Source organism: Triturus cristatus, chromosome 2_2 (assembly GCF_964204655.1).
Source record: "Triturus cristatus chromosome 2_2, aTriCri1.1, whole genome shotgun sequence".
In the NCBI taxonomy this organism is placed as follows: domain Eukaryota; kingdom Metazoa; phylum Chordata; class Amphibia; order Caudata; family Salamandridae; genus Triturus; species Triturus cristatus.
In genome coordinates, this window is record NC_140582.1 from 1,256,593,575 (window position 1) to 1,256,606,734 (window position 13,160).

The 13,160-nt window shown below is 44.3% G+C and overlaps 1 protein-coding gene across 1 annotated transcript in view; it reads right to left on the minus strand.

The window, feature by feature from the left end:
- Positions 1 to 927: 927 nt before the first annotated feature.
- The window catches only part of LOC146863547 (uncharacterized), a 113,596-nt gene continuing 101,363 nt past the window's right edge, over positions 928 to 13,160 (minus strand). Inside the window, exon 3 of the mRNA XM_085643004.1 lies at positions 928 to 4,304. Within this exon, the coding sequence (XP_085499130.1) occupies positions 3,169 to 4,304 (1,136 nt within the window). The 3' untranslated portion in view covers positions 928 to 3,168. The remainder of the gene's footprint in view (positions 4,305 to 13,160) is intronic.

The following is a 13,160-nucleotide window of genomic DNA, read 5'->3' on the forward strand; positions in this document are numbered from 1 at the left end:
ACATGCACAATAAAAGCAAGTGCCGCGTGGGTGTATGTATGCTTGCTAGAAGTACAATACAAGGGTGACATGTGCAGAGTATGTATGGTGAGAGTGTGTGTTTGCAAATAGCACACCATGTCACAGTACAGAAATACTTATTTTTCATGCAAAAGCAAGTATTTGACTGGACACTGATTTATTGACAGGGAGTGAAATGAGTTGAGTCATGCTCACTAACCTGTATCTACAACCCCAATCCCCTGACACTACACCCCTGCTGCAGGAGCATTTGACTGGCTATCCACAGCTACCCGGAGGTCGGGCCCTGGGACATCAGCAGTAAAAGGCCCCTGCCTGCTCCGTGGTGCTCTGTAACAGGTTCTAACAGCGTGAGACATGAAAATGCAAATGCTTCCATTTCCTCAAGTAGAAACAACTGAGCAAGACAGTTACCCAATCTTCTGAAAAATGCTGGGGGTGTAGCCTTGATACATGTATCACAATTTCAATCCTGGCATGGTAAGCCAATGGCGTGAGACACTGCACCATGAAGACCCTACTGCCCCCTTACAACAAGAGTGAGGAAACAACAGTGCAGTACAGACTCCCACCCACCCACTCATACCGAGGAACTGTAAGACATTGAATAGGAGATGGCAGACGACCTCCTTAATGCACAACAGTGTCTTTGAGAGGAGACCAGGAAAGGACAGTGGAGTGCTTAGAGATAGGAAGGCTGGACAGTGGTATACATCTCAGATGGGAGCAGCAGGGGACTCATCAGTTAGGCACTTCAGTATCGATTCAAGGGCGGCTGAGGGACAACACAAGACCCGGAGAAGGAAGGACTGCAGAGGAGCGTTGCAGCTGGACTCGCTGTAGTACACTACATAAGAATCTGGGTTGCTTCACGGCATGCAATTCTAAGTAGGACAATACACAGAATTATATAAATATGTATTTATTTTCACATGCATGGTGTATATACATTTATTTGACCTTTTGTTACTACAGTTCAAAGGTAGTTTTCCATTTTTTTCTACCATAGTTGAGAAACGAATGGGAGAAAACACTTCTTACTGCCTTATAGACTATATGGTGCAATTATTTCATATTGGAAAACAACTGTCTAATGCGCACAAGCCCTGCCCAATGTGATTCTCTGTGTGGCTCATGTGCTGGTTGTGGTGAAGTAGTAACTGCACATGAAATGACACTATGGCATACACCATAAAGGCAGATGTAGAGAATGTAAAACAGGGTTGGCGCCCCTGCTCTTCATACGGCTGACCCTCATCCTTAGCACAGGGATAGGTCCCCAGAGAGGAAAACAAGAAAAATGTAGGAATAAGCAAAGAGTAGAAATGAAAAGAGAAGCAAGGGAAAACCACCAAGGGATAGTGGGACCCTGGCCTGCCAGTCATTCCTCCACTGTTGAGGGCTGGTCTAATACTTGCCCCACAGGTTCCTAACTTATTCAGAATAAAATGTGAGGAGGTGGAGGAGAAAACTGAAACGGTGTGTAAGGGAGGGCGGAAGGGAGAGGGTGATGACAAAGAATGAGTCTGCAGAGTTACTCGCATTGTACAGGTCTCTGTAAGATACAGCACAACTGGCGGTCGTGCTTCCCACTTCAAACAGCTCCCAATAGGACAGTTCACATACATAGGGAGTGTGGGCTTTACTGCACTTGTACGTATTATAGTAAATAACCAGTACATTAAGGGTGAAGAGACTTTCCAAAAGCACTGTAGGACGGTACTTAAATGTTTGGGTGGGCACCAAGCATACCATTTCTAAACGCAGTTGTGCCATCTGAAAATCTCTCCTGTAACCTTTACACACTAGTCTTCATTACACACTTCAGCTACCAGGTTATTTGATCCCCAAGCCGCTATTCTTCACAGTAATAGGGGTGCACAATATTCATAACTCACAGGAGTGGAGCACACAGAAAGCACAAACATGAGGTCAGAATGCAAGCACGTCTTTACCCAAACAAATGGTGTAGTCTTCAAGTACCCAATAGACCGCCTAAACACTCACTCAGCTTCTGTCCTTCAGTTCTTTATTAACATGTTCTGTTTTGAGAGCCAACATAGCGGGCACTGTCAAATAAATGGTTTCTACGCAGACGATATGGAGGGGATAGTGGCCAAGCAATAGTGAACAGAGCTTTGCTCGGACCAGATGAAATGGAGTTTACTTTCACACATATGTTATTCTTATGTGCAGACCTCTCGCCTTCCAACATCTGCGAAAAAACCTGGGGCACAAAAGCTACGTTGACCAGAACAAGGATGTTTCTGAAGATGCCCTGTTAAAATGGACTATCAACCTTCATTCATGTGTCTAACTGAACACGAACACACACACACACGAACACACACGAACACAACCACACACACAACCACACACACAACCACACACAACCACACACACACACACACACACACACACACACACACACACACCCTACCTTCTCTAGAGGAGAAGTTACTTCAGAGGTATTCGGCAAATTCTTCGAATCCAAACTCCTTTACCACACTTTCAATAATGTGACTTTTCGAAGAATTTTCATGTGTGAGTGTTCACAAGGAAATGATTGCAGCAACTGGTGAAAAGGATGGGGATCAGTTGTACTTTGATTTTCTAGCCCTGTAACAGACCAGGTATCTAATATGTAGTCCAACAGGCTTTGTCCACATTTTGGGACAGAGGCTTCAGTTTCCTTCTAAGGCGAAGCACGCAGCAGATTCAACCGATTCCCCAACTAAACTCCCAGTCCCCCATAGTGTTTCACTTCCTGTCCAACTGTGTGCCCAGAAAAGGTGAAAATTGCTTGATTCAATAATGTGATGGGGTTTGGCAGCTCTGAGACAAGGCTCTTCACACTTGAGAAATAAATAAATGTTGCAAGGTACAACTCTTCACCCTTCCTACATTTCCTGATACTTCACACCCACTGTCATCAGTGAGGGTTCTGTAATCTGGTCTTCGAGCCCTATCTAGCCGATCATGACCTTCAGACGATCCAGGTCTACCATGAGACAGTAAGGGGTCTTAAGAGTGTTTCCCTTGTCCTCAACGGTATCCAAGGTCCCTTGATGATCCACAGACACATGAAATAAAGCATCCACCAGCAGCAGCTTTAAACACACAATGACTCTTTGGCTTGCTTTAAACTCAGTTCGGATCAGCAGTTTTGACATCTTCCTCTTCACTGCTTGATAGATTAACATCATATTGCTCACTCCTTACTTCCAGAACGTGCATTCGCTCATGTTTTACCAAGTTTGATGGCCGGCTGAACTTTCTCTCACATACACTACATGCATATGAATTCTGAGTTCTGTGTATCTGTTGATGTCTGACCAGATTTGATGACCGGCTGAAGCTTCTCCCACACACATCACAAACAAACAGTTTTTGCCCCGTGTGTAACTGCTGGTGTTCAGCCAGATATGATGATCGGCTAAAACTCTCCCCACATACATTGCAAAGGTATGGCTTCTCCCCAGTGTGTAACCGACTATGTGTGTTCAGAGAGGATGTCTGGCTGAAGCCCTTGCCACATACTCCACACACATATGGCTTCTCTCCTGTGTGGATTCGCTTGTGTTTCACCAGAGTAGAGGACTGGCTGAAATTCTTGCCACAGATCCCACATTTGTAACGTTTTTCACCAGTGTGTATTCTGTAATGGGCATTCAAGGTTGATGAACGATTGAAGCTTTTACCACATTCACTACATGTGTAATGCTTCTCTCCCGTGTGTATTCTTTGATGTGCGGAGAGAGTGGATGACTGGCTGAAACATTTCCCACACTCAAGACACGTGAACGGCTTTTCTCCTGTATGCATCCGCCGATGTTTGTGTAGGACTGACAAATGGCTGAAGTACTTGCCACACTCATCGCACTTGAAAGGTTTCTCTACCGCTAGAATCGGCTGGGGCCTGGCTGCGAGAGGTGGCTTACGAGAACTCCTCACACAGGCCTTACACTTGAACGGATTGTCCTCTGTGTAGCTTCGTGGACGGTAGATCCGGGATGGATTTTGAATGGATAATTTCCCACATTCCGCGCAGGTGTACAGCTGTGACTGTTCAGAAGATTGTGCCACCTTGTGTGCTTTGTCATATGCAGCGGACAGATCTAGTCTGTGTCTTGTGGGGTACCGCTGCTTTCTTTGAGCTTTGTTATGCCCCAGACTGGCATTTCCTTCTTCTGGCCACCAGATAATCTTCTCTATTTCCAGTGAATCAAGCTGTTCAGTGAAGTGTTCACGGTTCTTTTTCTTTGTGCAACTGGACCCAGCTTCTGTTGATTGAAATATACTACAAGTTAATTACAATTTTAAGGAACATGAATCAGGAAAATTAATAATCTATGTGTTTATTATTTTTTAAAAGTGAAAAAAATGAGATTCTCTTAAGTTAAATGTACAAAACCCCAAGCACCCCAACATCTGCATATCAATACTTCGGACTACAAAGGTAATCACAAGGTTTTTGTATGTCTGCATCGAATTAAATAATCAGCAACTTACAAATGTCTTTTTTGGGCTCTAGAAGCATATAAAATCTGGGTTTTCATTTTTGCCACGTTTTGGTAGACAAACAGGTGCTATCCTTGTTAACAGTCACCAGAGAAAGGAGCATTGGGCCAGAAAGATGCTGCACTTGTTGGCAGAAATAGCTCAGCAGTCACTGGTTTAAGAGAGCGCCCAGCCTGCAACTGTGACAGTTCCACCTTTGGTTCGCTTTGCATGTAAAATTTAACGAATTGGTTCAAAGGAGTCTTGGCTTCAGTACCAGAGCTGAAACTAGAAAACATCCTGGGGAAAATATATACATAAAGTAAAATCCTACCAGCGTGCACTGAACGAGCACGGTGAGTTCAATCCTTCCTACAAAGAATGTGAGGTTCTACATTCCCAATCACCAAGCACCTTTGTTTAGAAACAATTTTACACTGCAGTGTTTCAAAAATGTGGAATAAACAACTACATACACTACAGGCATGTCTGAACAGTCAAAGAAATATTCAAATAGTTTAGCGTCTGACTCAGAGCATAGGAGCAACATTTCTCTGTAGCAGTGTAGGAAGCTGGCTCTTTATATGATGTACCAAAAAAAGGTATATCATACAAAGAGTTCAGGGGAGGCAGGGCTTGCTCTAGCAATCCCAAGGTGCTCCTCTAGGGGGTAGTGTGGTCGAGCAGCCTTAGGCTTATCAAATCGGTGTGTTCGACACCTGTAAATACAATAGTCAATAAATGATGCACACGACTCAAGAAGATCCACACCAATTCATAAAAACAACACGTATCTTTATATATATTTAGCCACCAGAAACAATACGATCAGGTAAGTAAGTTTTGCAAGAGAAATACTTTTACATTTTGATAAAGTCAATTTTCAAAAGCTGCAATTGTATCCCATGGGAAGAAAAACGAGTATGGCATTCAGGTAGAGTACAGAGACTTACGAGACCAACCTGCTGGACCTAAGTTGAGTAGGGGGCAAGGCCCAAGGCAGCACCAGCAGGTCACCTCCAGCTGCACTAGGGCCGGCAGGTGCAGTGGTGCCAAACAGTGCTGTACTCAATGTTAGTCAATGGGGATCAGTCTGTGCAAAAAGAGGTTGCAGGTTTGAACTGGGAGGCCAGTCAAGTTGAACCCAAAAGAGGGTTCAAGTCTTACGATGCTAGGGGACACCGTTGGCCCTCTTCTCCTCGGGGCGGGGAGGCCGGGTGCAGAGGGTCTTATAGGTGTTGAGTCCCATTGTCCAGGGCCACTCGTGGCTGAGGGAATCTGCACACTGAGATTGCAGGTGGCTTCGGATAGTTCACAAGGGATGATACCAAGGTGGACTGTGTCTTTGGGGGGCTTGGGTCCACGCTAACACCGTTGGCCCACTTCAGCTTTGGCAGGGGGGCCTGGTGCAGTGATATTTGCAGTGTCGGGTTTTGCCGGTTTCGGAGTCCTCACGATTCTTGTTGGGGTGCCTGCGTGATGCATGAGAGCTGCAACGCTGTTCCACGGGAGTTCATGTGTCTTTGTTAAAGGCAGGCAGTCCTCCCAAGCTTTAGAGGCACAACAGCTTGCAGGACAAGATTTATTTGGTTCAATTTGGCAGGGGAACAGCTGGCAGGCCAGCAGAGCTGGTGCCAAGTCAGTTGCTAATCTTCAGTCTTTGCTTTCACAGCTCTTCACTGTCGTCCTTCGTAAGTCAGCAGGATCTGTTTTTCGCGGGCTCCCCTAAAAATAAGATTTAGGGGCGTTTGGGGAGTGTAGGGTAGTAGCCAATGGGCTACTGATCCCTAGAGTCACTACACCGCCTATATGACCACTTCCTGTGGGAAGTGGGCAGAACCCTGTCCCAGAGTTCCTAAGTTTGGCATCACCAAGATGACCAATTCTGAAAAGTCAAGTTTACTTCAGGTTAGGCCACCTTCGGGGTGGTTCTAGCCTGAGGGTGAGTACGCCTATCTATCTAATTTTTCCCACCTGTCCAGGAGCCAAAGGGCTCTGGACAATGGGGGGGAGGGTGGGGGGGGGGGGTCGGCATTCCTCTCCTGTGAGGGAAGCCAGATTTGCATTTCAAAGTTGGTGGCTCTTTGAAGCTTCCCTGTCTTGGAATGCTAATCTGCAGATCATCCTGTGGGAGGGGGTGAGAACACCCACAGCCGAGGAGGCTTACTAACTGACCTCCTTAGAGCAGAGGCGCTCACCCTTGGGGTCCAAAATTAGTCTCAGGTGGCAGGCTGGAGAAACCACTCAGTCAACACACCAATTACTGGTAGGTTTTCAGAGGGCAACTCGAAGGTGCTTTCTGGGTGCATGCATTAATAAAGCCAACACTTGAATCAGTGTTGGTTTATTAAAACGAGATGTTTGATACCAAACGTTCTTATTTTCAGTGAAGCCATCATGTAGCTGGGGAACTCATTTTCACCAGTGTCCAGCACATGTTTTAAAATGCCTTCCCTGTTCACTTGCACTGGCAGTAAAGGTACTGACCAACACAGGGGCATTCCTGCTCATGTAGATATGTCCTCACTTGGAATATAAGGCACCCTGCCTTTGGGCCGTAAGGCCTGCCGTAGAGGTGACTTACAAATACTACATGTAGTATTAGGGGGCATGGCACACAGGGATGTGTGTCTGGTTTTCACTTTTGTCTGCACCAAAACATGCAGCCTGTAATGGCAGCTTTGCATGAGCTTGGGGAGGGGTCTCTCAGGGAGGCACAATTATTGCTGCAGCCCTTAGTTACTTTCTTTAGTACCTCAGGCCCTTGGTACCAGGGGTGCAATTTACTAGCGCCAAACAGAGGGTGCTAAAGTTTTTGTCAATTGGGGGGGGACAATTGTACAGTTTTGGGAAAGAGCTCTAGCACTGGTGTCCTGGCTAGCAGGAACCCAGTACACTTCCCGTCACAATCACATCAAATACCAGGCAAAAAGAGGGGGTGACCATGTCAAAAAGGGGCACTTTCCTGCAAGCAGCAAATAAACGAAGGACGTCAATAATCCAGAAGACTGCAGAGGAATACCGGTTTAGTAGGAGTAATACAAGTACCCAGCACACCTTCTAATTTCACTGAGTAGTAACAGAATTCAGAGGAATATTTGTTTACTTTCTGAGAATACATTTTAGCATACTTTGTCTGTTTAGCTGTGTGACAAGTCTTTGTATGTTACTAGATTCTCGAGCTGTGGCTAGGTTGTAAATTGCGCAAAATCAAAGGGAAGTATACAGCAAATAAATAGCCATGAACAGAATGCTCAAGGGAACAACAGGAAGCAGCCACATCGAATCCCAAAATCCTCCATTACACAAGGTAATTGACGATAAGCAGGTACAAAAACGGTTTGTTCCCGAGCAATGACAAAGGTAAACTGTCCAATATAAGTATCACAAGAACCAGATCCAATCCATATGTGTGAGGATTTGTCTTTTCTTTATTCTTTCAGTTGTCCTGATCACATATTCCACAAACTCAGACCAAGAATAGATGCGGCCAACACGTGTTTCGTCTTGGGGCAAATAGCCCCCACGACTTCCTCAGGGCCTAAATATTTAATGTTCGATCAAGAGAGTACTCCGTAAAATATCTGGGGTCCTGTTGTATGTTACATACACCAGGACCCCAGATATTTTACGGAGTACTCTCCTCCACAGAATACCTATTGCCGCCTGAAACTATTTCTAATTGGACTACATTGTCGGAATTAGAACGGAGGCTTCTGATAATGTACTGTAACAATTTCAATTCTGACTGACTCTCCCATCGTACTCGTCATATCTTGATCGAACATTAAATATTTAGGCCCTGAGGAAGTCGTGGGGGCTATTTGCCCCAAGACGAAACACGTGTTGGCCGCATCTATTCTTGGTCTGACTTTGTGGAATATGTGATCAGGACAACTGAAAGAATAAAGAAAAGACAAATCCTCACACATAAGTCTTTGTATGTTTCTGTTTTACAAACTATTCCACTGCTGAACCATGTTTAAGGTCATTATTTGAAAGCGAATAAGCGTCAGTGGGGAGAGTCAGAGCTAGGGAGCTAGAAGTCCAACTAGCAGGAGTTGCAAACTGGGAGAGAGCCATAGTTGAACATTTCCACGTACCAGAACAGAGAGGTTAATGCCAAGAGCTGTATCCTTTGCAGTGTTCCCAAAGAAGCCTTCATCTGAATGGGACTTTAACTTCAAAGTCAAGGAAAAGCACAATAAAACTGTCAAACCAATTTGAAAAAGAGAACAAGCATTTGCAATGCAATAGGTCTCGCAATTACGCGAGTTTGAGCTATTGGCATTCTAAACGACAATGCCTTTTCTGTTTTGCTTTTTAAAAACATATATAAAAGGCATTGTTATTTACAATGCCAATAGCTTAAGCTTAAACTCTCATAAACGCGAGACCTATTGCATTGCAACAGGTCTCGCATTTACCAGAGTTTGAGCAATTGGCATTGCAAATGACAATGCCTTTTATATATGTTTTTGAAACATAAATAAAACGCATTTTCATTTACAATTTTAATAGGTTAAACTCGCGTAAACGCGAGACCTATTGCATTGCAAATGCTTATTCTAAGGGCTGGCATCCAAACTAGGTTTTGAGGGTTTCATGTGCTTCAAACCAATGACATTTTGATCTGTATTTCTTCCTCCCTCTCTCAAAATAACTCATTTTCCTCCAAATGAGAGATTTGATGCAAAATAAATAGTTTTGTTCTTTGCCTAGCCCCTTCCTTCAAAAAGGTTTCAAAGGAATAATTTATGTCCGAGCTAAATCTTGACTAATAAGCATTAATCTAAATGAGTCGCATCAGTATTCAGACACACAAAGAAGATATGAGCAGCTGGTTTAGGGTAGTAACTCCAGAAACAAAAACAAAATGTTTTTTCTACACATAGGAAACCTTTCAAGATCACTTTACCGCTAAGTCACTTTTCCTCGAGTCCTAAAGTTTGAATAGCAATGAGCTGACAACTGAGACAAAGGTCCTGGTGTTATCAACCTGGGGTTGCTAAAGAAAAAGGGGTATAGAGTGAGCGGAAAAAAAAAGGAGTAATGCCTGCTGCCTCACTCCTACGGGTGGTTGAGGGCGTTGGTTAACAGAGGAATCCACTCTTGGGGGCTCATTCTGGAGTAAGAGTAGCTGCCAACATGGTAAACAAAGTACTTTCAGAAGGGACTATTTATCACAACGACGGGGAACTGACTGCCAACGGGTTACCGTTAATGAGGGGAACTTAGAATAGTGTCGGGCTCAATTATGAGCATGGACGTGTCCTGTTCCGAGTGGTCTCTGCTGCATTACTCCCCTTAACATTCTGCAGCAAGCGAAACCCAACGACGGAGGCTGCCTGGGCATGTCAAGATTTTATGTGCACCTCCACAACTCTGAACACGTGCATCAAAGCTCTAGGTTTTTGTAGTTACTGTGAAACATAGATGTGTGGAACTTCTGCTAAGAAATTCATGCCTCCACCTTTCTGGGCTGTAATGTCATGTTGTTTAGCATTAATGTAGCACAGAACAGCTACGAGCGTGGCATTGTAGCACTCTTTCTGGAGCCATTACAGGTGGGGGCGTATTCTTCATTGCAGAGGTGTGTAGCATGACATATGTGAGAAGCTGTAGGGGAGGTACTTGAGCTCTTGACACATGTTCTATTTATATCGTTGTGATCTTCACACTATTGATACATGCACATGTTTGTAGTGATATGTAAAATGAAGAGGGTTTGCTTCAGGAAGCATTTAATCTAGGTATGTGATCAAATAACAGTAGCATGGTGGCTGTACAATCCCGCTGTCATAAGAAGGGTGGTGGTGTAGTTTCATTAGACTACATCAACACAACAGTATATTTCTCAGTTCCTTCCACCCAAACGAGCAAAGTAAAGACGCAAGTAAATCCAGACACCTCAGTGAAGGGGGTTAGGTGGTCGTCCCCGAAGCAGTGAAGGGAAAACTAGAAGTCTACAGAATCCTAAATAAAAGCTCTCCAGAGGTCCGCCCCATATAACCTTGTCTGCTCAGTGCATTGTGTCCATCTCCTACTCTTGTGACCCTCCCTTTAAATCATTTCATATGTCTCGTAGCTGGTTAGTTAACGACAATACTGAAGCCAGGCTTTGAGATTCAGAGCCTGTCTGACACAAACAGGCGAGACCTAAAAAATGATATGATGAAGCGATGCAAGTCCCGCATTGCGTGGAGACTTCACTTTAACGCTGAAGCTGCCTCGTACAGCCACGGGCACGCATTCTCTTCCACGTCAGCCCAAGAATTTGTAAAAAGTTTGTCGATGTTATGCAGTTTTTGTATAGCATTTTTTAATCGAACACTTGCCCTCTTGACTCATTGGTGTAGTTTACCTGGGATTTGGGGGAGGGAGTGAGGGAGCTTTGATCAGGAGGGGGGCTGTGGACATGCCATAGCACTACGAGGAACTGTGCTGTAAATGTTTCTAGGGCTTTATCTGCTGATGGGGGTCCTAGGTATTCTTGTCACCTGCACCACACCTGCTGCTGCATGTTGATGATATATGTTTGCAACAAACATGCCAAATGTTTGAGTCAGGTTCACAGTTGTTTTTGGGGTAGAGCTGAACAAAGTGTTTTTGGAAATTTGGCAAACAGTTTTTGGATATATATATATATAGGTGCAAGTAACAGTGGTAAAATGTGAATGTAAATGTAGTTGAGCTTATATAGCGCACAGCTACCACAGAGGGTTTCCCGGCGCTTGCTTAGGGAACCCGTCCTGGTATTCCCCTGTGAGATAGCAGGGTATCCACAAGGTGAAAGTCAGGCATCCCGCCGCGAGGGGCCGTTGTGGAGATTAAGCAAGCTATTGCCCAGAGTCACAGAGTGTGAACCCGTGAGTCGAGGAGGCACCGGGGCGAGAATTATCGAGTCCGTGGAGTTTTTAGCCCAAGACCCACTGAGGCGGGGAATTGAACCCTGGTCCAGGACCGATCTCAGCTTCCGGGTCTGCCGCCTCTAACCCCTGAGCCACACACTACTATACCATATAATCGTCAAATGGATAATATTACGCATAAAATATCCATTATGCTAAAAAACAATATGTTTAACATTGTGGAAATATGTGGCAAAGATTTAAATATTTAAATATGTAATAGTTATTGTCGCTATTGTTTATTATTTGTAATCACCAATATATACTACAACTCCCATAATGCCACATTGAGACAAAGATGGGATAAATAGTAGAAACAAACGATGACTCACTTAACCGTGAACAAAGCTGAGAGTAGGCTGAAACGCGTTGGTCTGAGTGGTAAATAAATACTATATTGAAAGCTAAAAAGTCAAGTATTGAGTGCCGCGTCTCTTGCTCTAAAATATATATATATATATATATATATATATTCACTGAAAAAACCATAGGTTTCACACATGTTATAGTTAGCGGAAATTTTACTGATAAAAAACCAGTGAAATTCCCCCGTTATAGTTAGTGTAGGCAACTATAACTCACGCGACCGCAATCCTCTGCTGATGCTAATACTGTATTTAGACACTTATTTGCCCATGTCTTCTTCCATACATTTTTAGCTATACATATATTTCAAATATTTTTTTTTCATAAAGACACATATGTCATCAGCAGAAGATTGCGGTCGCGTGAGTTATAGTTGCCTACACTAACTATAACGGGGGAATTTCACTGGTTTTTTATCAGTAAAATTTCCGCTAACTATAACATGTGTGAAACCTATGGTTTTTTCAGTGAATTTGCAAGGTTTTTTAAATGCTAATTCCTAACTATAACGTGTGTGAAACCTATGGTTTTTTCAGTGAATTTGTACGGTTTTTTAAATGCTAAGTTACTTTACGCCATTCGTGGCGTGCGCGCCCACTTAACGCAGTTCGTTCCGTGCGTGCACTGTGCGCTTCGCGCACCGTGCGCGCACAGTAAGCACGCGGTGCGCTTCGCGCACCGCGCGCCCACTTTACGCAGTTAGTGCCGTGCACGCACGGTGAGCACGCGGTGCGCTACGCGCACCGCGTGCCCACGTTACGCTAGATGGGCCATGTACGCACGATGCGCTTCGCGCACCGTGCGCACATGGAGGACATATGATGCACTTCGTTTTGAAAGGTAATATTTTAATTTTTCGTAATTTTTATAAGTGGGGTGGAGAGAGTGTTGTTAATTTTTTCTTTTATTATTTTTGTTTAAAATATTGTGGTTTTTCATACCTCTAATAAGCCCTGCACATTTGGTGTCCTGCGGCAACCAAAAGCACAGGGGGTGGGGTGAGTGTGGATAGTGTTTTTTTTTTACATTTTTTACCGTACGCGTACGGTAAGCGTAATCGGCGAAATTAGCGAAAAAAAAAAATTGCATTTTTGGCCTTGGGGGGTCTTTGGGGACTCCCTCAACATGGCTATGTGTGTGGGAGCTGTCTAAACAGCCCCTTTACATGTTTATTGGTTTTATTTAACAACCTAGCTCTCAGTGCGAGAGAGAAAATGGCGGCCGCCGCTTCCTGGTTTCGGCTGTTTGGAATGTTTACTAAGATCTAAGAGCCAATCAGAATCGCGCTCGCGCACGCCACCGTACGCGTACGGTAAGCTTACGGTAAGCGTACCGTAAGCTGGCTCAGATATATATATTGAT